Source organism: Alosa pseudoharengus, unplaced genomic scaffold (assembly GCF_046254945.1).
Source record: "Alosa pseudoharengus isolate Yale_2024_CS ecotype anadromous, Long Island Sound unplaced genomic scaffold, YU_APseudo_1.1 YU_APseudo_1.1_scf_7, whole genome shotgun sequence".
In the NCBI taxonomy this organism is placed as follows: Eukaryota; Metazoa; Chordata; class Actinopteri; order Clupeiformes; family Clupeidae; genus Alosa; species Alosa pseudoharengus.
The window spans coordinates 17,037,682-17,064,549 of NW_027468859.1; the positions used below are offsets into that span (position 1 = coordinate 17,037,682).

Here is a 26,868-nt window from a genome sequence, read left to right on the forward strand (position 1 = left end):
ACAAATCTACAAATGGTGAAGAGGAAGAGGATGCTGAGGAGTATGGGAGGAAAATGAAAAGATCTTAGAGAAGGCCGACATTCCCTACAGGAGGTGAAAGAAGGAGGAGGTTACCCATAATGCACTTGACTTAGTTTCCCTGGAACTTCTGTCACAAACGGCATTTGCTTGCTTTTTTAACTGTTGCCTCCTCTGTAGAAAGCAGATGTACTACTTTTTCAGAGGGACTGTTGCACACAGTTAGCTGTTGTTTGGGAAATGCATTTACATCTGTATTCCCATGGGAAAGATACTGAGGGGAATAGATGGGAGATCTTCTCTTGGTTTTAGTGTGTCCCTGTTGATATTTTACACACACGCACACACACACACACTCATTGCTCACTGTCTCTCTCTCTCTCTCTCTCTCTCTCTCTCTCTCTCTCTCTCTCTCTCTCTCTCTCTCTCTCTCTCTCCCTCTCCCTCTCACACACACACACACCACTCATCAATTCTTACTAGGAGATTGGCCATTAAGCCTTGGGTGTATTCGTCTGTTATACAGTCTGTTTTCTTTCCCAAAAATTCTGAATTCATGAAAGCATCTTTAATTTAGCAGTGAATGTATTAGACCCCGACCTCACACCCATACGTGCAGGTCTGCTGAGGAAATACAGCCTGCTTTATGCTGAATCTGGTCAGAGGAGAAAAACATGTTGACTGAAAATTGATAAGCAGTGTGAGTTTGAGTTTTTGAGTGGAGCATTCAATTCAGAGAATATTATAAGTGAATAAGACTACTTCACATGGATGTCTGCTTTTGTAATTTTTATATGGATTGATCAAATGGAATTCTTTATTTGCCTGGCACTCCAAACACTTATTTATGTCTCCGCATAAATAACCCACCGTGCTTTTTCACCCCCGACTCACCCCTGGCTTACCGATTGAAATAATATGAAAGTGAGTTTCTATCACATTGTCAACCCAGTGGCTGTTTGGTAAGACAAATAAAGGGTCCATTTCAGGATGACAAACCCATTTTCATTATAAATAAATATGAAATATGACATAACCTAAGCAATGTAATTGTACTATTTTGCTCAGTTTGTAGGGGAGTATTGATTAAAAGCTGCACTTACAGAGGGTATGAATATTTTCTTGGCTGGTAATCGTTGGCTGCATCTTGAATGCAGCTGCACGTCGAGTTGTTGGCTATATGGAGTGACATCTGTGTTTTTCCATAAAATCCTTGTTTAGAGTTAAGGCAAATAAAACGTGTGTGTGTGTGTGCGTGCGTGCGTGCGTGTGTGTGTGTGTGTGTGTGTGTGTGTGTGTGTGTACTATACACACATAATATGTTTGTGTTAAGTGCATATGGGTATGTGTTTGACTGTAGTTTTGTTTGTTTAAAATATGTGTAGGTATGTGTGGATATGTCTGTGTTTAGAACACGTGTGCATGTGTTTGTATCCAGTTTTGTGAGAGTGTTTGTGTGTGTGTGTGTGTGTGTGTGTGTGTGTGTGTGTGTGTGTGTGTGTGTGTGTGTGTGTGTGTGTGTGATTTGCTTATTTGTTTAGATACAATCAGTGAAAAAAAATCTTTCTCCAAAAGCCCTGTCTAGACAGTTTGTGTATGGCTTGTGTTTTTCAAGAATTAAGTTTTATACTCAGTGCTTTCCTGTTTACAAGTCTGAGGTTGGCCAGTGATCCCCTGCTGGAAAATATTATGTCTAGGTCTCGGATGCTTTGCGATAGCCTCGTAAACTTCTGCAATTTTGTCTCACTTCCATTGTTTACTTTTGTTTTGTTGGGTCTGACACAGGTCATTCACACATTGTTCAAAACATCTGTATGTGTTGTTGCACAAGCAGAGTTTAAGTAGTAGCAGTGATGTAGGTGAAATAACTATAGCTCTACTTCCTAACGAAGGGAAAGGGAATGCTTTTTGCAGAGTTTGCCAGAGGTATGCAGATGTTTTTTTTACTACACATAAGGCAGATTTTTTAATATCCACGCTCAACTGACCCGAACACATGCACGCAGAACAACATACCCACATGAAAGCTCATACAGAGATTTTTAAAAACAAAACCACGTGCTACCTTCTAAGGAGAACTTTCACCGCTTATCTTTTAAAAGTTGATCAAAGAGACTTTACTTTTCACCTCGGTAGTAGTCTGATATCCCAATCTTTTGTCAGCGCAGATTGGTTGCCATTCATTCACCGTGTTGCGGCGCCGAGAGGTACAACTGTTTATTTACTAGCCTCGCCGAGGTGTCGATTGATGTTCAGATTGTGTTAAGGCACAACCTTGACTTTGATGGAGCCCAGATCAGGTGGCTGCGCTTTGTTCTTGGCAGGAAATCAAATGCTGACTGAAGGCTCAGAAGATAGGTATCACAGAGAAGGGGTATCATAGAGGAGGGGTATCATAGAGGAGGGGTATCACAGAGGAGGGGTATCACGGTGGGGGTGGGAGTTGGGTAGTGATGTGGTGGTGTATGTGGGTGTTGGGGGGGGGGGGGGGCAGGGGCAGCAGAAGCTTAACAGAGCTGCTGATCTGCAAAGATGTGTGTGTGTGTGTGTGTTTTGGGGGTGGTGGGTGTTAGAGATGTGGGACAGACAAACTTGGTTCCCTTTCCCAGCCTGGCTGATTTATTTATTTATTTCATAAGGGGGGCTTGTTTCAACCATGTTGTTTTTTTTATTCACTCAGTTTGGGAGGGAGAGAAAAGAGAATCTAAAAATATCTGAAGCGAAGAGTTTGTGGTTGGATAGTCAGGGGTAGGGTTGGGTATCGTTTCAATTTGAACGATTCCGATTCCAATTCCGATTTCTTATTTCGATTCCGGTTCCTAACGATTCTCGATTCCGATTTTTTTTAAAGGCAGGGTCAAAAAAAGTTTAGGATATTTTAAATGAGCTAGCTAACCAACGGTCTTTCTCAGGGTATCTGCACATTTTCCAAGTGCAAATTTAAAGACTTTTAAGACCTTTTCAAGACATCTAAATGAAAATTAAGACTATACCACGGCAAAAAGATATACAAGACTGTTTAATGCAATAGTTTTTTTTTCCTACTAATTTTAACCCCCACCCCATTTTGGATGTCTACAGAAGTTACCAAAAATATTTTGGCGAAAGAAAATAATTGTGTGTGAATTACCTTCACAGCTATAAATGCCCAATTTTAGGGTCTGGACTGTTTGCTTTTGAAGCTGGCTGTACTGTACATATTTGGTTTTGCTTACTGCTGAGGCTGTTCTTCACCTGTGTCTGTAGTAGCCTAGGGCTACTTGCCAAAGGCATGTGCACTGGACTGGATTCCCTTAAATATTTTTTTCAAAGTTAACTAAGCTATTTACATATTTTAATAAGCCTACTTTATATAATTTACTATGTGCATCTATTGTCCAATATGCAGCACAGCAAATTAAAGTTAATCCACTACTTTACATTTTGCATACCAGTTGTATCTAAACCAACCAAAGCTTGACTGAAACATTGTAAAACCATTTACTTGTTTTAAATTAATTAAGAGACAGGTCCTCCTAGCATGATCCTGCTGAAAACTGCTGGTTTCATCTCAAGCACGCACGTATTATGAACGCACGTATTTTTATGTAGCAGTCGCCGACATTCAAAACATATGCGGTTATATTTCACAACTTTTGCTAAGTAGGCCTAAGTTAGCCTACTGGGAAACGCTGGCAAGCAAGCTGCTGGCAGATATTACAGGTAGGCTATTATAACTTAGACAGATATTTTCTTCCCTAGGCTAGGCCAGCAACACACGCTGGAAAGATGCAAACAGATCAACTTAACATACCGGTATACAGTATTTCCTCCTGATTGCGAAGCACTGCACATAATTTCACCAGCAGTCTTCGCGTCCATAGTTTGTGAAACGATGCTGCGTCCGAGCAAAGACTTTAGATGCCAAGCGCAACTCCAAAAAGGAGAGCAAATAAACGTCCGGCTTGAGGCTGCGCCGGACGCCGGACAGGGCTTTTAAAATCCATATGTCCGTCCTAAATTCGAACATATGGCCAACCTATCGCTAACTGGCTTACCAACTCTTTCTCCCGCTCATTCTACCGTAGGCTCCCTCATTCCACGTAAGCTACCCTGTCTATCTCTCAGGCCTCAGCTACACCACGAAAACGCCAGGCATATTATTTTGTACATAGGCCTACTGTATTATTACCGTTTTCACACCTTTAACCAAACCCGTGAAAAACATCTTCACTCTGCAACCACTACACTTCCTCCCGTAGCCTAATAGCCTATCACTTATACAATTGCGTTTTAAATACACGAAACTGGATGGAGACATCACTCGCTCTCTTGCACTCGCTGGCGGTCCCATACGCACATGTAATACCTCTCTTTCGAAAATTCAGTTGTAGCCTATTTAAGACTTTTTAAGGATCAGCGGGAACCCTGCTTTCTGAATGAAATAGTCTGACCTTCTCCATGAATTTTAATTCTATTAACTATGCGCTTCTTCGTTGGTGTTCAGCCGTTTCTTCTTTCTGTCGGCAGACTGGGAATCGAAAGTAGGAATCGAAATTTAAACTTTTGAACGATTCCGGGAAAATCGCAAAGATAGTCCCGGTTCCAACCAATACTCGATATTCGATACCCAAGCCTAGTCAGGGGGATATGAATGGGTTTGAAATGTGGGCTTATAACGACCTGTCTTTTATGGTAGTCTTAAAATAATGGTGTTAAAAAAGATATTTAGGCAGGGGGAAAGAAATCTAATCTGAAATTGATCCGTCTCAGTCTCAGACCTCACAAAAATGTCCAAGTTTGATCCTCCTGTGGGTGAGAGTCTGGTGTTTATCCCTGGTCCTAAAATAAAAAGATGGGTCATTACACGCTAATGGCCAACCAGCAGACTTAAAGCATGATGAGCTTTCAACACAGCCTCATAAATCACAACCAAGGGGGGCTTTTATTTATTAATTTTATTTATCTATCTGGTTATTTATTTATTTTCTCATCTGACCACATAATATAATACCCTCAACCATTAATGAGACTCCCATAGAGGTCTAGAAGCATCACAACTAGGACAAAGCATTGATTTTTCTCACTTATGATTGATTACTCATCTCTTGTCATTTTGTGTTCATGTTGTTTTATCTGACTATTCTCTTAGTGTGAATATAATGAGCATGATTGTTCTCTGATTACGACGGTCCTCTAGAAATCTCTGAGTGTGATGCCAGACAGTTTGGGGACACACAGGAAGCGAATAAGACTGTTTAAACATCCTGTGCCGTGGGAGGTTCTGGAAGGAGCCGACATGCTTCCCCCTCCTTTATTACTGGAAGTGTGTCTCTGAACCCAAGTCCAAAAGCAACAGATAGCCAAAACCCTCCCTGCTCTTTAACATCCTAATGAAGGATTGATTGCAAAATGAGAAGCGGAGAAGAAGAGAAGAGGGGAGAGAGAGAGAAAGAAAGGGGGAGGGAGAGAAGGAGAAAGACAGGAGAGAAGAACAGGAAGAAAAAGACAGAGAGAAAAAAATCTCATCCAAGTGCAATTATCCTCTATTAAGGAAGTCATTCATTTTCTGAGTGGCTCTCACTGCACACATGTAGTTACTAGGGGCGACCGTGTGTTGTGTCTTTTAAAAGGGTTCTTGTCAGCCGTGGCAGGCCTCCCCCACGCCGCCCCGATTGCATTACACTGGACTTAACAGGTTCATAATTGCTCGTCGTGGCACATGACGAACAGGCTTCATTTCTCATTATGGCCCAGGATCCGCCGAGACAGGGGTGAGGGAATAGTAACAAGACGGGGCAAAGCCTCACACCCGGGCAGATGTGTGAGTGTGTGTGAGTGTGAGTGTGTGTGTGTGTGTGTGTGTGTGTGAGTGTGTGTGAGTGTGTGTGTGTGTGTGTGTGTGTGTGTGTGTGTGTGAGTATAGTCATTACACTTTTAACAGCATAGGCTTTCGTTGTAATTAGACTTTTTTTTAACACATTGCTATTTGCACATTACGGCAAGCAAAAGGCCCTGGAGGGTAGGTGGGCAAGGAGGGACAATCCTGCGGTTGCCTCAGGGTACACTTAGCAAGATCTGTTAGGATTTCTGGGGTAGACATCACCAGACACTGTTAATACAGTAATAACTTTGATTAGATTAGAGTTGTGTGTATTAGTATAAGTAGTTAGTCATGCATGTGTACAGATAGTAGATCCATGTTATAACCTGAAGCCACAGTCACACATATCTCATGAAATATTTGACAGAATGTGGTATTTATGTGTATATATGACATAGAACAGAATATATCCTGATCATTTTTTTTAGAAAAGAATCGGCTGTGTCATCAACTGGGTCATGGTCTTAATAGCCCTCAAAATCGAACAGAATTTGTCAAAGATATCAGAGGATTCATCCCTTACATACAGTTGTAATAGCCAGGTAGCCCACGGCAGGTTCTTGTGTTTCCCAAGGGAGCTACACTAAAGAAAAACCCATCACTTTGTGCCCCTACCTGTGTCCCATCCCATGCTACAATACAGGAGTATAAACCCCTGTCATTTATTATTTATCCTCTGTGTGGGTATTAAACCATAGGTGCTGCTTTATCCGCTTCCTGATGCATGTCCCGGCTGTCTAATTTTCTGTTTGAATAATGTATGGTGGAGGGAAATAAAGGTTGACAGTGTGGAACCACAACATTATGCATTAGCTGCAGAGGGTGGGGGGGGGGCTGTAAGGGTTTATGCCTCAGTCTCAGAGATAATGGCCGGACTGTCTTGGCAAGTTCCGCCTCGGTCTGTGGTTGTCTAACCTTCCCCAGTGGGGATAAAGCTCAGGTGTAAAGCACACATTGATCCCCAGTGGGATGACGTATGAGATGGACACAAGCACACACACATACACACAAATACACACTCTCACACACACACACACACACACACACACACATGCACACTCTGTCACACACACGTCCAGTTGCAGACATCGTGTGACACTGTGACCTGTCGGGCCGAAGTGATTGAGTGTCCAGTCTCACAGTTCTGGCATTGAGCGCAGATAACACACCGCTCATAGCAGGCTCGCTGACTTTGATGAATACCAGCGAGATGAAAAATAAATGCTGCCATATCAATCAATTCCCTCCAGTGTGACCCCTCGGGAGGCATCAAGCGACTGGGGTTAACTGTGTGTGTAAATGTGCAGGCATCCCTCAAGGACGGCACTTTTATGTTTTATGGGAATCGACAGTATAATTTTACTGATGAAATGTGCCTGGAGCATGGAAGGGTGTGTGTGTGTGTGTGTATGTGTGTGTGTGTGTTTTTAGCTCTGTTTTGTTTGTTTGTCTTCAATATTTTGGACGTGCTGGGAATATATGTTGATGATATTGACATCTACAATACATAACAGAAGTGAGCATAAGTTAGAAATCCTGTGATCACTGAAAACCCAGTACGACTGAACTTTTCATTTAGCCTAATTGCATGAACAGGGTTCATGTAGGGTTCATTCCTACAATTACATGTAGGAATACCAAAACTTTCTCAGTTGTGGTCCTATGGGCTGTGTTGATCTGAATGTCTGCATCATGATCACCATCATCGTAGGATTTGAAAGTTGGAAAGGATACAAGGGGTGGTGGTAGCATAGTGGCTAAGGTGTGGGGCTAGCATGCAGTAGCCTGAAAAGTTGTGGGTTCAATATCCGTCTTCCACCATTATGCAAGGCAAACTGGCTCCGGGGACAATGGCCCTTGTAATATAATTACAGTATACAGTATATATGAAGAGTTCGGTTCCAAAACGCTATATCCTCCATTTTATTTCATTTTCATAATTTTTTTTTTTACATTTTGTTTTCCAGGTGATGTCAGTGGAACTGTAATTTGTAGTTATTGTTATTTGATTTATCTTTACTTAATCAAAACAGCAAAACTGCAATTTTATTGATATTACTTGAAATACACAATTAAATAACATGACTTATTAATGTTTTTTTTAAATGGAGATATAGCTTTTTAGAACCAAACTTCATATATAACACATGTAAGCAGATTTGGATAAAAGTGTCTGCTAAATGAATACATGTAGACTGATGACCACGTGAAACACAGTTGCACCACCAGTGAAGCCTGACAAAAGCAAGACTCATTCACATAGTGATTAGAGTCTGGTCACTCATGACTGGATTACAAACTAGCATGGTGACGGGTGTAGACATAACGTTAACTTTGAAATCATTGGTCCAGCCTAACCAATCACATTGATCAGAGATTCCTAATGTTACTTCTTACTTTGCCTAAACTTCACAAACTGACATTAAACAGTTGGGAAGCAGTCAGGAAACAATGTATGTGGGCCTACCTTTGCTGTAAATATTATTGTTGAGAATTGCTTTAAAACTTAAACTGTTTACCATGTAGTTAGTCGCTTTGGTTAAAAATGCGTCAGCCAAATGTAATGTAATGTAATAATGTAAATACATTTCTGCATTTTTCCAATTGCAATTTTTGATGTTTGCTACTACAGTTTATCACAAGCAGTTTGGGTTTTGTCATCCCTTCCCGTCGCTGATTGGCCTGACATTTTTTTGGCAGAGGGAAACGCTAGTGAACTATCGTGTTCCAGACTAGTATCCCCCTGAAAGGAGATCTAGTATGGGTGGGGCCAGGCTACCACCAGTGATCAGGAGGCATAGAATGAGAACCACAGTGGTCGTCCTCTTCACAAAATGACAACACAGCAACCCTGCAGCTTTGAGAAACAGATGGGCAAGCTTCAGACTTGGCAGAGGGGTTCTCTATGGGTTGAAAATGTGAGATTCTGTGAGAGGTCAGATAGTGCAAGAGACATTGCATAACACATAGCGGTGGGAGATGGGAGTGTGATGATATGGGGCTGCAGGAGTGCCAGGCATCACATGTCAACTGGATTACATGGTCCAACTGCACAGAGACTGCAACAGAGAAACTACTATGGCAAATAGAAACTTGCAACTGAACAATTCCAGAAACAAATCGTAGTGACAAAGGTCTATCTACAGGTTTTAGGATTTTAAAAAGGAGGTGCCGTCATGTTCAGTTTTTGGTTGTTCTGGCACCATGAGAATGAGTGGAGGTCACTGTCTGGCCTGTGGTGAAGTTATGAGGCTCTCGGATGCTCTGATATTTCTTTTCCGGAGATGTTACAGAGAAAACCATTCTCTAAGATGTTATTGAATCAAGGCAAGTGACCAAGGCAGTCATACCACTCTTTTGTTGGAACACTGTTCACCTTCCCCTCCATAAATGAAAGCTTTCTGGAGAGACAGACACGCCATGTCTGTTTGCCATTCTGACCTTCATTTTGAATGCACAGGAAAGAACACTGAGGGAGACAGGAAGAGAGAGAAACAGAGAGAAACAAGACAGAGAGAGAGAGAGAGAGAGAGAGAGAGAGATGGGCAGTCGTTAGTTGACGTGCCAGTGCAGGACTGGACTCCTTATGGGAACAGAACACCACCGAAATGATGACCGCAGACAACGTGACTGGCTGGACGAAGCAGCGCAGCGCAGAGCAGAGCAGAGCAGAGCAGAGCAGAGGCGGCATGAAACAATAATTAGTTTTGTCAACCTGAATGAGGTATCAGCACAAGGTACCATATAAACGGGCCCCGCATCAACAGTGGTATTGATCTGACACGGGAGAGAGGCACACAGAGAGGAATGAATGAAGCATTGCCATCCATACTGCACTTCTCAGAGAGAGAGAGAGCATAATAGAGAGAGAGAGAGAGAGCAGGATAGAGAGAGAGAGAGCATGGTAGAGAGAGAGAGAGCAGGATAGAGAGAGAGAGCATGATAGAGAGAGAGAGAGCATGAGAGAGAGAGAGAGAGCAGGATACAGAGAGAGAGCAGGATAGAGAGAGAGAGCAGGATAGAGAGAGAGAGAGCATGGTAGAGAGAGAGAGAGAGAGAGAGAGAGAGAGCAGGATAGAGAGAGAGACATCTCACATAATGAAAGGCTTATGCCCCGTGGCCTCTCCTCTCTGGGTTGCCTGTCCAGTTGATTTTGTATGGAGGCAAATAGAAGAGAAGAAAAATCTGTGCAACTCAGGGAAATAACCAGGAAAGAAACGGAGAGGTCAGTGTTTATGAAACTCGGATCAGAGATGTCAGCATAACAGAGCAGCGGCCGGCTACACCAATGAAGCTACTCGAATAAACATGACAATACAAGTAAACAAATGCTGAGGATTTTGTAAATTAGTCCAGTATTTTCACAGAAGATTGTCATAAGGGATAAAGGTCCTTCCTGTGGATTTAGTAAGTCTTCATGGTTTGGTTCACTTGAGTAACAGCCTCAACTACTTGAGCAACTGCGAGCCTTGTGTTATTTTTCTGCATTGGCCCTCTTAATCTCCTCTGGCATTATCTGGTTAAGATTTTTTAGTGATGCTTGTTCCTCTGAGAGCAGCAATTGCTCTCCTCCATCAGTCGGAATTACTTTTATCTTCCCGCACCGAAACATTACTCTGGCCACTCAGGACTCAAGTTTTGGACTCAAACGGCTGGAAAGCAATTCCCACCAAGGAGACTAAGAACCTTCTCAGGCAAATGGAACTGGACAGTGTTCATTAATGGCATCACTGAATTGGCAGACCCATCTTAGCAGTTATTCCCTACTTAGTATGACAGAGCTGCTTTTAACATTGAAGAATCTTCAGTTTTTCAGTCAGGAAGTTAAAGTACGCATTTACAGAGGCGAGAGAGAAAGAGAGAGAGATAAAGAGATGGGAGAGGGAACGGAAAAGAGAGAGAACTTTACTTTCTGCAGTCTTGCTTTTTGTTGCTTTCCCTTTGCCTTTTCAGATGTTCTTCACAGTACATTTGCCGTGGACATCTGGGGGAACAGCTGGGAGTCATTTCGGAGCCATGGGCTTGGTCTTTGATTCACATCCACTGTTCCCACACAGCGGCGAAGCTAAGGGGACCCACGGCTCCTTCACAAAACATGGGCGCATACCTACCCCCATACCCTCACTCACACACACACACACACACACACACACACACACACACACACACACACACACACACACACACACACACACACACACACACACGGGTTTGCACAGACTCCCACTCCTCTCCTCTCCTTCATGGCTTTGCTAACTGATTTGCATTCTCTCTTAAGTGCCACATAATGGCTGTTGTTATGGTGTTATATGACTTTCATGGAAACCAAAATCTGAAACAGCTGTGTCTGTGTGTCTCTGTGTGTGTCTGTCTGTCTCTCTGGGTATGTGTGGGTGTACATGTTTTGGTTTCATGACTGGTACACAAAAGCAAATTTGAATCAACATTTTGGAGATTTTTCTCCCAAAAACACTAGACTGGATGTCTACTTTACTTTTTTGTGTGGATTATGTATATGTTTGTGTCCCTGAAATGAATATGTGAGTTTATCAATAGGTGATATTCACACTATCTGTTGCCGTTCCTGCCAAGTAACAATTCTTTTCCTGTGAGTCGTAGTGGAGAAGAGTGAATTGTTGAACAGTTTACAATTGCGGACAGTTTGAATCAAGTTTTCAAAATATTGATGGCAAATGTCAAATAAAGACCATGTGAATCATAAATATCACATCATCAGTCCTTTTTTCCCAAATGAAACACTCTCTGACAAATTGGACATTTATAAACATTTCATGACATATTAATAAATTACCTATAAACAGGAAGAGTGCTCTGTGAGATGGTTAGTAGCCCTGACTTTCCAGGAGAAGTATTGCAGATACGTACTGTACACTAGCTTTTAAAAATATTTTTATATTTAATGTACATTTCATAAAGTTTTGTGTACTGTTTCACATGCTATCTACTTCAGAGTGATATTGGAGTTATTCGAAGTGATCACTATTGCAAGAATAAATGTATTATAGCTGCCATTCAGCAAGTAAAACAACGGGCATTGCTATAATGGCATTTGAAATAAGCTATCCCATGTGGTTCTAATGGAGAGGCTTTTTGCTTTTTTTGCTCTCAGGTTTGTTTCCGGCGGTGTTAAACCTGGCTTCTATGGCAGACATAACATCGAACGCCACGTGCGGGCAGGAGGGGCCAGAGATGTACTGCAAACTGGTGGAGCATGTCCCGGGCCAGCCTGTCAGAAACCCACAGTGTCGTATATGTAACCACAGGAGTGACAGAGCCTTCGGTGAGCGTCTGCAGCAGCAACACACACACACACAATCACACACACACACACACACACACACACACACACACACTCACACTCTCTCTGTGTCTCTCTTTCACACACACAGACACACACAAATACATAGAAAAACGGTGATATACAGAATAAATAGGAGTCATGCCTATCCGTCTCTCCTTTTGTGGATAAAAGCCCCCCCCAAAAAAAAAAAACCTAGAACCTTTTTGCAGAGAGCCAGTGTGGATGCGTTTGCTACCTCATTATGAAAGGCTGCCATGCTGCTACCCTGGTAAGGTTGTGTGCTCCAAAATCAATCTGTATCTGGCAGCCTGCTGTCTGTCGGCCTGATTTGAGGATGTGCTGAGCTGGCCCTCACAGCCCCTTTGGCCCTCCCTCTCTCTCTCTCTCTCTCTCTCTCTCTATGGACACTGTTCATCTATGAATCCCTTATCATGCACATTGTGGCCACAAGCATAGTCCCACTTTGTCCATTATTTCCATTTCCAAGAGCACACACACCACTATCTTGGGCAGCCATTTTTTTGGAGGACAAAACAAAGAATCAAAGAAGCTGATAGATGGATAGGCATGACTCCTATTTGCTGTGTCGGCACCAGTCCACTGATAGGCAGCGTGCAGATTGACAGATGGACAACAGATGGGAGCAAATGACACCTGTCCACACCTTGGATGCTAATCAGACAATGGGAAAGGGATAGAATGAAAGGAGGAATGACAGCAAAGAGAGAGAGTTTGTGTGTGTGTGAGAGAGAGAACGAGGGAGAAAAAGGGAGAGAGATAAAGAGAGGGAGAAAAAGGGAGAGAGAGAAAGAGAGATGTATAATTATGTGGCCACATTGCACTTTTCCGCTTAGACTATCTACTTTAAATCAGGTTGCTTTCTGTTTATATTTCTTTTTTATTATTATTTAATATCATTGAGTTGTGTGTCTAAACCCATTCATTGGCTTGTGATGTGCTAGTTCTTTTGTTAAGTGGAGGAAAATCTCTCATTGGGGAAACATCTCTCTTTGGAGACCCCCACCTGTTTTCGAGCCATCAGCTAAAAGCTGTTACAAATGTCTTGGCATTTTATACTCTCGCACGGCACCAAAGGCGGATTAAGATGCACATTAGATGTTTTTGTTCTCATCTGCGCTGCAAAGTCGTGGTGTGAGTCATGTTTCCCGCTGTTGTCGTGGCACAGTAATGCCCTTTGACAAAAGTGTGGAGGAGGGAAGGTGAGATAATTAGCATCATTTCTAATTGAGAGAGTCATCTTTGGGAGAGAGTGAAGAAAATGATAGAGCAAGAGAAGACTTGACTATTCCGCAGCAGGGAATAGTTCAAATGAAAATGAATTTTCCTCTCATGAATTAGAGGAAAATGAATAATTAAGAGCTTGGGTTTAATTTTCTTTCCCTGATTGAGGAAATTAAATGTAATTAACAATCTGGTCACATAATGATCTGGTCACACAATGAACTTCAACATTGTGATGGTGAATCTTGGTGCTAACTCATTTTTAGATGGACCTTTTACCTGTGCCTTAGCTAAATTTTTAAATGTGTTTCAGTGAAATTGCTTGCTTATCAGGCCTTTCTTTTCAGAATAAACAAAATGAATAAAAACAAAGGTAAACAAATGATATGGTAAATGATATATAGTATAATATAATGAACAGTTTATATTTCAATTAATATGACTTGTGGCATTAGCTTCTCAGTAGAGATCTCAGTTAAACCCATCTCATTTCATATCATCCCGCTGGTATCAGTGGTGCTGCCAAACCTATAGGCTCAATACACTCACACGGCTCCTACGGCTGTGGGGGAGAGAAACCATTCCTTTTCAGATAGGACCCTTCAGTCAGCATGAGAGCGCTTAAGCAATTTGGTCATTTCACCGTGTTCTCTATATCTCAGAGCGGCATCCAATTGAGTATGCCATTGATGGGACAAACAGATGGTGGCAGAGCCCCAGCATCAAGAATGGTATGGACTACCATTACGTAACCATCACTCTGGACTTAAAGCAGGTAAGACAGATGGTTTGCTCATCTTCATCATGTCTGCATCTCCATCTGTGTATGTGTGTGTGTGTGCGTGCATGGCCATGTGTGTTTGTGTGTTTGTGTGTCTCTGTATGTATGCTCATACAAAATGCTTGTCGTGTATACACTGGTTTATGCCCCGTTGTAAGTAAGTCCATATGGTTCCAAAAGGCATGCCAGATTATTCCTCAGCTATGAAAATTCTCCATGGGTTCCACCGCATGTGTGCACTTCATGCATGTGGAGGGTTGGGCCTGTATTTGTTCGGGACCTGGGCTTGCACGGCACATTGTATGTGTGCACGTGCCATGATCGCATGCATGTCTCAGCCATGACTCCAATTCCAACTCCGACATGGAATTCACTCTCAGGGGATCTCACCTACCCAAAGCTGGCTTGCAGAGCTGCAGGCTCCTCTCTGTGTCATCTGGAGATGTTTTGCATGGTGTGTATCATGGATGTCAGAGCGACTTTGGAGTGATTAAGAAGATCCAGACCTCAGGTGGAAGTTATTAATGGTCACACACCTCCATCTGACCGGGTGACAAGGCCTCTGCCTCTCCTCTTCACCTTAACATGAACTTTGTGGCGAGGAACTTACTGCAGTGAACTTTTCTAAGCTTCAGAACGAGAGTTCTCAAAGTCTGGTGGCCGTTTGTCAGTCGACTGGGCCCGACGTTTGTTCTTTTATTGCTTTCTACAAATGTGTATGTTTTTCTGAACAAAAAGGTTTAAACCTCACAAAAGACTTGAAGAGTTGTTCCTCTCTTCTATAATTTAGCTCTGAATGTATCTTTTTGTGAGCGTCTGCATTTAACCAGAAGGGAGCAGCAGGTTAATGACAGTAGAGCTCTGACAGAAGTGCCATTTCTGCTTGGGAAAAATACTTCTTTTGTCTGTGAACAGATTTTCATTCATTCTTTTTTTCATTCACTTGCACTATCCTTTCTTCCTTCCTTTCCTTTGAGGTAACCCATGGAGCCTGTGCGACTGGCAGGAGTCATGGCTCCATACAAAACACAGATCTGAGATCAGCGCAGATAGGTCGTTGTTGTTGACCTACAGCAGTAAATTGTTCAAATATAGGGAGACTCTTCATTAGTATAATAGTGTGCTTTAGACAGAATGGGGTCCCTACAGGATTTCAGCTCTTGGCTTGTACAGTATGTCTCTCTCTCTCTCTCTCTCTCTCTCTCTTTCTCTCTCTGTGTGTGTGTGTGTGTGTATGTATGTGTGTGTGTGTGTGTGTGTGTGTGTGTGTGTGTGTGGAAGCAAGAGAGAATGTAAAGTGTGGGGAGGGTGTGTATGAAGGTGCACAAGGATACTGGGGAGGGGGGTCACTGCAATTACTATGGGTTCACACTTCACAGTGACAAAGCTGTATAATGTATTTTTTTCTAGTGTAAAATCCATTTCTCACCCCTCCCAAGCCCATTCCTATTGTATGATCACATATGATTCTGTCGATGTGACCTCTCTAAGAAGTCCCCCCTTGCAACGTGATTCACAGGAGTTTGTCTTCGGCTGAGTTATGGTGTCCGCAGGTCAAAGTTCACATCCTTAGTGGACCCGTGTGGACAGTTCTGTCAGCATGTCCGCCTCACGCTCGTTCTCCCTTTCTTGGAAACTGAAATGCAAGTACATCTCCCTCATTAATACACGCTTGACATATAAGACAAAAGGCCAACTCGAGGTCAGTCTAGAGTTAATGACCATGTCATTTGGAGCTCACTGGATTAAATATATCACGATCTAGAGGGGAGACAAGGAGGGACAAAACAAATTATGAAATATGCCAGGAGATGGATACTAATTTGAAGCTTTATACAGATCACCTTCCTAACACAGTCTTCATCTCTTATTGTTAAAATAGACTTAGATCTTGCCATTTTGTTTGGCAAATGCAATTCTATTCAGGTAACTCTTCTATAAATGGAAATTTGTGTGAGAGTGTGAATACGTGCACATGGCTTGTCATGGATGTTTGTGAGTGTGCGTAAACATGTGTGCGTGTGTGTGTGTGTGTGCGCGCGCACGCGCGCCGCCCACATGGACGCTCATGTGTGTGTGGGGGGGTGTGTGCGTGCGTCCATGCCTTCATAAATCATATGGCTGTGTTTAATTAGCGATTGAAGCTTGACACGGAAAAGTGCCCTGACAGCCATTCCCTATGCTAATGACTGCTAGCCCATCAGTCGTCAACGTCTGCGCTGTCAGCAGCTTGATGGAATCACTGCGACGTCTCATCCTTGAACCGCACGCACAGAGTACAACTCTCCAGAAGGAACTAGCGTCCGCGTCTAATGCCGGTGCGCCAAGTGATATACAAACAAATGTCACAGGTACATATTTCAAAGGTGCCGTCTTGTGACAGTGAGCCGGGAAAGAAATACTGACGTGATTAGGTCCGCACATTTGTCACCGACGCTGCTGAGTGTCTCCTCATAAGGTCCTCACTAGCCTACATAAGATAGCCTTCATGTGGTGGTGGCTAAGCGCTATGGAGTGCCAGTACAGATTTACGTCTTAGCCCTGCTAGGCCTCGCCTAAGGGATGTGGTTGGGAACATAAGCCTTAGCTCGAAGACTACAGGTGTGATTTTTGTTCCATCATTCAAAATAAATAACTTTTCATGGCCAAATCACAATATTGCCCGGGTATTGTGTGCAAGATGCCATTCCTTCGTCTCACAGTGTGCAGTCAAGCATCGCCTAGTCTTTTTGTTGTTTTGTGTATGTGTGTGTGTGTGTGTGTGTGGGTCCTGTGAAAGAGTGACTGCTTGCCTTGCACCATCACCGCACTGTAAAATTGAATCCTATTTATGCTTCAGTCGGGTGCGTTTCCCCCCTGCGGCCGCGTCGGACGCTGTCACTGTGGAAGCAAATGAGTCTGTGGCGGCTGCTGCCACTGCTGCCCGGCGCTGATGTGTGCAAGCGTATCGTTATCGGCTGTGACATCGGTGCGCTCATTTCCCTCTCGTTATCCCGTGAGCCCCCCTCCCCTCTCCACCCCCGCAGCCCAACTGGAGTGGGTATCTGAATAATGACAGTCAGTCTGTGTGCGGCGCCTTGGCCGCGCTCGGATGGAGAATTGCCGTCATTACGGGCCTGGCAGCTTGGCTGCATTTCTGCCCTGTTTGGGCAATGCAGTCCCGTTAGTCATTAGCTCACTGCTGAACGATGGCCGGAGTGCACAGTGCAATCACTGGCATTGCTTTATTGAGTCTGAGGACAACACTGGGATTATTTTTAGGCTAGTTCCAAATCAGAATTTAAGTTTATAGCTGGCTCTGTGGTGGGTAATGGCCTACTGGCTATTAGTATTCAATTAAAGTCAATATTTGAGGATAGAGTTATGATTTTCTATTGGTTTACTGTGAGGGGATGGAAAGGTATTTCTTGACTGCTAAAGTTGTTTGCATTTTAGTAAGAGTTTATTAATGTCTGTTTTTAGTTCTGTTGACTTGACACACATACTCGCGCGCGCAGACACACACACACAGAGAGAGAGTGAGCAAGAGAGTGAATCGTCCTGGGTAAATAAGCTATCCATTGACATTTATGGGGATGGCAAGAATGGATTTCAGTGCTTCATTAAGATGAGTTTTACTTGGCAGCGCATAATTACAGGAGAAGCAAGGAGCAGAACCTGATCTCATAATTGCGGATTAGGCTGCCTATAGAAACAACCTTTCTCACTTCAACTGCTCTACAGACATTAACCTATGTGCCATGTCCCATAATGTGTACTAAACAAAAGAGCACAACAACTCGAAAGAAGCCATTTTAGAGGATTTGCTTTTGCTTATTAAATCTGCTTCAGTCAGTATATGAAAGGTGTGCGATTTGGTTCGGTAAGGATTTCAAAGCCTCGAGAAATTGATTGTGTTTCGGTGTCATTCAGTGGAGAAATTGAGAAGACTGGAGATTTATGGGTCTTTAAATTGGAAATGGTGGTAAGTTCTTCAGTGGGCTAGTTTGTATGTGTCGGGTATGCTTCTGAGTATTCCACACAACTGGTCCTACTAGAGGAAGAATTTAGAGTTGTGGCCAGTTTTGATTGAAACCATTTCCATCACACAAAAGGAAGATGCAAAAGTTTGACCTTGACCTGTACTAAGAAAAAGCAAAGCATATCGCCATGCTATAAGCTGTCTGGACATTACAACCCAGTAGTATGTCTCAATCTTAAAAATGTGTATTCCTGTTATGGGATTTTTTTTCTCTCGGCAGATTGTTTCCCATGGCACATGGCTTAGATTGTCTTGGAATGACTTCACTGCTTGACTGACAGTAAACACATTTCACTGCTCTGACTCTCCCATCTCCTGATCTTCTTTGGGCCAAATGCATTTGTGTATGTGTGTGTTGGGAGTGTGTAAAGGAACCATTTGGATTAAAGTTCCATCATGAACCAACCTGACAGCAGTGAAGGATGCTTCAAAATAACCACAGGCCACTCAGTGACCTTGTGGAATGCCTTTTACACTTCCCTGTTGCCCTGGTGATCACAGATTGTTGTTCACTTTCAAAAACGAAGATCCAGGTCTACGTACAGTACTGTCAAGGTTTAGCACACAATAATACTTATATCCCACTTGTCCCACACATGTTCATTTTCTCCGGGTCTTGCTCTTCTCTGGAGAGGGTCCTAACTGAAGGCTTGCTCACTGCAAAAGAGGCCTTTATCAACTGGCTTATCGGAATTGACCTTCGGTCGTGTGGGTTTTATAAGGGTTTTTATGAAAAATCTCATCCTTAGGCACATACAGTGAGCCCACATACTGTGCACAGCAGGCTCAACTTAAAGCAAGCAATTAACGAGGCGTTGACTGGCATGGTTTATCGCTATAAAAGATAAGTTGGTCTATCAAAGCCCCCTAGAATTTCTTGTTTTTAATAGTTGTAGTTTGAAAAACTGCCTACTGTAAAAATATCACTTAACCTAAATGAACCTTTCCATCTCGTTGTTATTTACTTAAAACAAGCTTGAAAAATTAGCATTAATACAGTAGGAACTTTTTTCCTATTTTGAGGTGATAAACTTAATAAGCTCACAAATGTCAGGCGGTTCCATTCAAGAAAGTTCAGATGACTGTGGGGGCCCAACTTTACAAACAACAACAAAAAATCCACACAGAAAGACTCTAACCAACAACCCCCCTGCTCCCCTAACTCTATTTTTAGCCGACTTAAAGGGTGTTTTTGGTCTATTCTCAGAGCTGTTGGCCTGTCACTCAGGCGTGTGCAGTTTTGCCGTGCCTGTCAGCAGTGCCTCAGCGCTGGCAATGTTGCCGTCAGGCTAACTGCGACCTTCCTTGCCCTCCAAGCTTCGGATGCCCCCTAACAAACAATGTGTCTGACAGTCATTACGCCCTCTCGGCCTCCCCACTCACCAGATGAGGCCTGTCCGTCATAAGTGGTTTCATCTGGGGCCACCGCAGAAGGGGGTCTTTGTGCTTTCACCCTGCAGGAGGTCTATGGGCCCACTAAACCTTTGTCCAAAAAATTGGAAAATGCCATTTATGCTGTATGAATGAATACAAGATAGCTTTATGTAAAGCAACACTGAACTCACGTTTAATGTGCATTTAACAATGTCATACAGCATCACAGAGATGCAACGCAGAACCTGACTGAGCCGTGCTCTCAGAAAATATCTGATCCCTGTTAACAATTCCGTGTCCTCTACCGAGACAATAATTAAAAAACGCTGCATTGTCATTCTACCCACTCGAGCCGGAGATGTCCCTGATACGAGGCCACATGCAGTCACGGTGGCTCATCCACAGCACACTGCAGCTATAGCAGCGACCCTCTCTCCTCTCCTCACCTCTCCTCTCTCTGAAACGCTGCCTTTATTTTCTCCTCCTCTTCCTCTGCCGAGCGAAAACAAAGCGTCTTTTGTGGTGGCTCTCCCCAAGCAGCCCGGGCACCGTCCTCTCAGGTTGCAGAGGAGGGACACAAAGCTTGGCGTCGATAGCGTTTGTGCTGTTGTCGCCGACGAAACGCAACACCCATATCCAGACCAAGATGAGAAGGAAATCTCAATGAATCCCTCTCTGCTGCCAATCGCAGTCAGTATACAGTTTGTGTGTGATGTAGGATGGATTGATGGAGGTTTACCTCAACTCAACTCAACCCTTTTTTGTAACCCTTTTTTAGTGTGCCTTCCCCTCTTTTGAGCATGCTCTTTCTTTTCCCCCTTTTCTCTCCTGTTTTGTTGAGACGGGTAATAGTAATGATGTGGCCTCGAGCGTCCTCGTCTCGTATGTAGTGTGTGTTCAATACTCGGAGCTTCAGCGTGACATCAGGAGTCAGCCGTTCAGCCCTCGAGCTCAGGCCCCAAAAGTGCGCTGCTAATGGAGCCCGACGTGCGTTCAAGTTACACCAAAAGAGAGATATGGCGCGGCGGTGCAGGCCTCTGGTGCCTCTCTGCTGGATCGGGGACAGTGGAGGATCTTGGGAAGTCTTTTTTCCTCTGCTTTGTCGTCGTGTTCCCCTGTGAGGGCCCTGGCTCTCCTCTCCCATTCTCTTTGTCTGGGCGCAGCTGTCTGTTGTGGGGGGCTGAATTTGTCTCATAGTCTATGCACATTAAAAGTATGTCAGTCATATCTCTTGGAACTTCTTACCTAGCTATGAGAGATGCAGGTTTTATCTCATCCATAGCTAAACCTTTCCTTTGCAATGTGTCTGCAACTACATACTGATGATAAAAAAAATAACAGAATTTTCTTCTTCACTATTTGTTATGCACATAAAACATGAAGTCATATTATTTTAATGGGGTGTATCTGCAGATACATTAACCATACAGTACTTTGTGCAAAACCCTGGCTGAAATCATTTCCCTCTGTTTCTGTTGTTGCTTAGCATAACTGTTAGTTACTATGCCATTAGCATGGGGCGGCAGAAACAGTTTTCTTTAAGGTTCAGTCACTCGAGATTCAATCGGGACTGAGAAATATCGCATTGCTTTTTAGATAACACGACTCAACCTAATGTGGGTTTCAGCACCACTCTATTGGAATAAAGTGGTCTGTGTAGTCAGCTTGCATTATTTTCACATCACTTCAGTATACAGCAATTAGGTAGTATAGACAGTGTCAGTTATGTGTAATTGTGCGTAAATGTGTAGGAAGTATTCCTGGTAGAGGGAATTACCATGTTTGCCTCTCAGTGGTTGCATGCAGTCCAATCCAGTGTGGATTGATATTCTTTAGCATAAATAACATAGTACATACAGCACTGTTCAAAATGTTCAGGCACCTTACCTGATTTGTTTCAGCAATGCTGTAAGGACCATATTGTTTATTTCTCACTTTTAAAAATATAACACAGGAAATATGTACACAGTAGGCCATTTAAATACACATAAAATTACGTTTTTGTTCTGATACCAGTCCAATTTCACCAATTTCAGTCTCAAGCTGCCATTAGATTTGTTGTTTTAGCAGTTTTATAATGACCAATCACCCAAGGGGGGAAGCTCTTGATGGAGCTGTCATTCCTCACCCAGGCCACTGATGGGCATGCCTGGCCTGCCAGAAGCTGCTGGTAGATACAGCTACGATCTGGAGATCAGCTGCTGACTTGATTGTGGCTCACCCTAAGACTGGCGCTGCGGTGTGAAGAGCATTTTAGCAGGGGCGCAAAGTGGAGAAGCCACCTGAAAAGTACTGTACTTCTCCGATGACCCTCTTCATTGTATTCCCAGATGGTAATACAGTGTCAGCTTGCCTCATCAAGGCTCTTTGAATAGAAACCTTTGGCCATGGATTTTCCACTTTAGCTGAGCAATGAACTCTTCCAGCTGTAGCTTTTCAATTAGATCTTCGATCTGTCAAAGTGTCCCACTTCTGATACCAATGTGTTAGAGCCAGAACCAGTACAGTACCAACCAGCTTCCCCCTTGCTAGATTCAAACCAATCCGACAACCAATCGAATGTATGCAGAAAACTAGAATCTGAACCAGTAATGCAGAAATTTAGTTTTTTATATTCCCTCTATCTATCTTCTGGTTGAATTCTAATTTTTAAAAAAAAGGCAATGACAAAAAAAGCAAAAGACAATGACAAATAAACATGTATGTGTAACGGATGCCAGCTAGCTTAGCTGTGCTTGTAGAACGTTGGTAAACCTCACTCCCCGACGCCTCAAGAGTGCTGCTGGCATGCGAGCCAGTAGACTGGGCTATTGGCTCAATTGTTAGCGCGCTCGCCTCCCGATCCGAGGTGCTGCTGTTTGCGGGTTCGAGTCCGGGCGTGTGCAGGGCTGAATCGCGCAGGTTCAACACAACGCAGGTTACATTGGTGTCGTGACCCGGATCGGGAGTGAGGTTTAGGGGGGTGAGTGTAACGGATGCCAGCTAGCTTACCTGTGCTTGTGGAACGTTGGTAAACCTCACTCTCCGACACCTCAAGAGTGCCCCTGGCATGCGAGCCAGTAGCCTGGGCTATTGGCTCAATTGTTAGCGCGCTCGCCTCCCGATCCGAGGTGCTGCTGTTCGCGGGTTCGAGTCCGGGCGTGTGCAGGGCTGAATCGCGCAGGTTACATACAACGCAGGTTACATATGGTCATCGTAACATCATAATATCACAACAAATCTGATGCTTGCCTGCACTTTTACATTGTAAGGCATATGCAGCAGCACATATAACGTACAGAGTGTACATTTTGTTCTAACAGTTCTAACTATGTTGTAGTTTTTCCTATTGACTTATGATGCCCTGGTGATTTTTTTAACATGGTGTATTGTAAATCCTTTTTCACATATCAATTGTTGTTGCACAAATACAACCCAAATACAACTCAGGCATTAGTAATAGCACGCCATTGACCTCGCGTTGACCTTCGCTTCCTCAGGTGTTTCAGATCGCCTATATGATCTTGAAGGCGGCCAACTCCCCCCGTCCAGGCAACTGGATATTGGAGCGCTCGCTGGACGGCGTCACCTTCACCCCGTGGCAGTACTACGCCATCACGGACACCGAGTGCCTGACCCGCTACAACGTGTTGCCCCGCACGGGCCCCCCGTCTTACACGCGGGACGAGGAGGTCATCTGCACGTCCTTCTACTCACGGATCCACCCGCTGGAGAACGGAGAAGTAAGACACGTCCTCAGGCATGTTTGCATGATTTTGCAGATGTGATTTTGTTTGGAGTAGAGTTGATATATAATATATATTAATTCAGAATGAAGGCATTTCATTACTGTTATTCTTTAGAAAAAGGCTCTTACCCAAAAGTCAAACCGATTCACAGATATCCTCCTGAGACCGAATCCATAGACCTATGTCCTCTGTAGTGGACATAAGTTCTAGATGCATACCCTTTTACCCCTTTGAGCTATTCTATCAATTCCTGTGGTCTTTTAAAGAGGACATCCCGGGCTTTCTAATGATATATCATGTGATTGGCTGGGTTGCTGGGAACCTCCTCTTACTTGTTCTCAAAAATGGTTGGGTTGACATCAAAACAAGCACATTTTATGGAAGGAGGAGAGATAAGTCAAATAGTGTCTTCTTATTAAGCATTCATTATGATGGCAATATATGGTCTTGTTAATGAAAATGTCAGGAATCATATGATTAATTTTGAAAGAAGTTAAGTTATTTACATTTTGAAATAATAGTGACTTTATGAATGTCCATTATAATGGACACCAGGATCAAAATATTTAGATTTTTTGGGAAATTAAGGAGATCATTTGTATAGGATGAATGAGGGGGGGTCAGATGTCAGGAGCTCTCAGGTGATGAGTGAGTGAAACAGAGATGAGGACTATGAACCTGTGCCTGAAGAAGATAGCGAGGAAGAGTAAGACTAAAAAATGAATTATCGCAGATGAAAGAAAAACATGAAAATGAAATGAACAATCCAGAAAAAATAAATACAACTGTCCAAAAAGGCAAATAAAGTAGTCTAGAAGGATAAATAACCTTTTCCCTATAATTTGGTTAAGTTTACCCTTAATTTAATACCACTAAAAGCATAATTCATTCATACTAAAACGGTCCTTTTGTCCACCACAGGGGACATGCTATAAGATTTAAAATAAAAATATTTTTTTTAAAAATAAAAATTGTAAGATGTTTTTTTAATCCTAAATAGAAAGGAAATCACAACAAAAAAGAAATTGTTGGACACTTTTTTTTCTTGGTTCCCAGGAGGATATGGCTTGTAGAACCCAATAATGTAATTTGTATTACATTATTGGAAAGTTATTACATCATCAAGTTTTATTACATGAGTGATGGAGTGAAAATTAGATATTTAATACATTATTGGGAGTTATTACATTATCAGGAAATGATTACATTGGGTTGGGTTCTACATGGCTATGTTTAAAAAAACTGTGGAAATGTCAAAGAGACAAAGAGTCCACCCGCTGTTACCATAAATGTGATCCTGATTGGCATTCCACCAAGCCAGGCTAAGAAAAAGCACACTGGCTGATGAAAAGCACACTGGCTGATGAAATAGGCTGACACCAGACATAATTTCACTGCATTTCTTACTTCCAGTAACTATATTGTACCTTGTATCCTTGTATCCTTGAAACAATTAGAAAGTGGCAGCCACTTTTCAACACAGTATTTGGATGGTGTGGCCGTGCATTTACAGATGCCCCTCACCGCAGTCCTCTCGTGCTCTCCCTACTCTGACCTCTCGTGGTGCTCAGTGGGGGACAGCAGCACGCGGGCGCTAATTCTAGTTAATTACCTGCCGATTTTGCCAAGCAGCACCGTTTCAATCATGCACGGAGGAGGGGCTGATGAGTTAGTAGAATGAGGCATGAAGGACATTAGGAATTGGAGCGCTTGTGTGCACGTCTGAGAACAGTGTAGTTAATAGGGCTGCTTTATGATTAAACTAACTCATGTTGGACCAGTGGTGACGAAACTGATCTTAGATCTCTCTTTCCTCTCTGGTAATAATAAGTGATTCATGGAAGCTATATTTTCGCATTAGTCATTGGTTGAGGAGTTGTATGTTCAGTGTAAAATCGTAAAGCTCGGCCATGGTTATATGAAAAGGGCTACAGTAAGAATAAACAAATAATCTCTAGTGTCTTTCTCACTCAACATACTTGACATATACAGCTCTGGAAAAAATTAAAGAGACCATTGCACATTTTTCTGATGTCATCCTACGTTTGCTGAGTCACATTCAAATGAGCTGTCATATTCAAATTTGCAGTGGTCTCTTAATTTTGAATATGACCGTCAACTTATTCGAAGACCACTCAGCAACCGTAGGGCGACATCAGAGAAATGTGCAGTGGTCTCTTATTTTTTTCCAGAGCTGTATGTGTGATTCTTTTGCATATGATTTCAATCCTTTTGTTAGAACAAATGATGAGGAAAATAGCGCACACACACATGGTGATGGTGTTTTGAGATGACTTGATTGGAATTGTCAATTTGGAGGGATTAGAGAGGAGGTTGTGTATTCTAGCTCTTATTATAGGGGAGATAAAGACAGACTGAGAGTTTGCTCGCTTAACTCCACTGTGATGTTCTGCCCACACTCCTACACAAACACACACACACACACACATTATTCACATGAATGCACACTCACATACTGTTGGTAGTTCATATGCATAGGTATGCGTGCATATGTAAAAATGCTACCTTATATTTCTCTTGCGCACATACTGAAATGCGCATATAGGCATACACAGAAGACTCACAACAGCATACAAATTCCCCCACACCGACAGATCCACTGTCTCTCAAGCACACACACACACACACACACACACACACACACACACACACACACACACACACACACACACACACACACGAGAGAGCGCACACACCGACACTGACAAACACCCTGTCGCATGATCACAGTAAAGTTCTAATGAGTTGTGGGTGGATGGCAGATCAGGCGATTGAAATGTCAGTCTCCTGCGTCTTCAAAACAAGCCTGGAGAAGAAGGGAAAGAACACATCCTTTGCGTCTTTAATTAGCAGACATCATTAACCCTACTCTACAGGGATCGGCTACATTTGCCGGCGACTCATAAATAATGTTCCATCCCACATTTCCTCGGTTTATGACATATTGAATACCATCAGATTTTTCACACTATGAATTATTTTAGTATTACCACAGAAAAAAAGAAGATACAGTGTGTGTGTGTGTGTGTGTGTGTGTGTGTGTGTGTGTGGAAGTGAGGGAGAATGTGTCAGTGACATGTATGAGTTTGAGTTAATATTTTATGTCTGTTTTTGTTTTTAACGATATCACTCCCTTATTGAGGTCATGGAAATAGAAGCGTATAATTTTGAAGCTTATTGAGTCTGTGTGCCCCCCCCCCCCCCATGCTCTTACACTGTCCTGCCCAGATCCACACGTCCCTCATCAACGGTCGTCCGAGCGCAGATGACCCCTCCCCGGCCTTGCTCAACTTTACCTCGGCCCGTTACATTCGGCTGCAGTTCCAGCGAATCCGAACGCTCAATGCTGACCTCATGACCCTGGCTCAGAATGACCCGCGGGAGGTGGACCGCATAGTTACCAGACGTGTGAGTGTCTTTAAACCTGTTCTCACTTTCCCACACTCTGTCTCTGTCTATCAATCAGTCATCAACCAATGAATAAATATGTAAATCTAT

The 26,868-nt window shown here is 43.0% G+C and overlaps 1 protein-coding gene across 1 annotated transcript in view; it reads left to right on the forward strand.

Annotated features, from left to right (window-relative positions):
• Positions 1 to 26,868, forward strand: part of lama2 (laminin, alpha 2) — a 150,437-nt gene that overhangs the window by 10,839 nt on the left and 112,730 nt on the right. The window contains exons 2-5 of the mRNA XM_076271769.1: positions 12,012 to 12,182; positions 14,108 to 14,220; positions 23,101 to 23,343; positions 26,599 to 26,778. Coding sequence (XP_076127884.1) covers positions 12,012 to 12,182; positions 14,108 to 14,220; positions 23,101 to 23,343; positions 26,599 to 26,778 — 707 coding nt within the window. The remainder of the gene's footprint in view (positions 1 to 12,011; positions 12,183 to 14,107; positions 14,221 to 23,100; positions 23,344 to 26,598; positions 26,779 to 26,868) is intronic.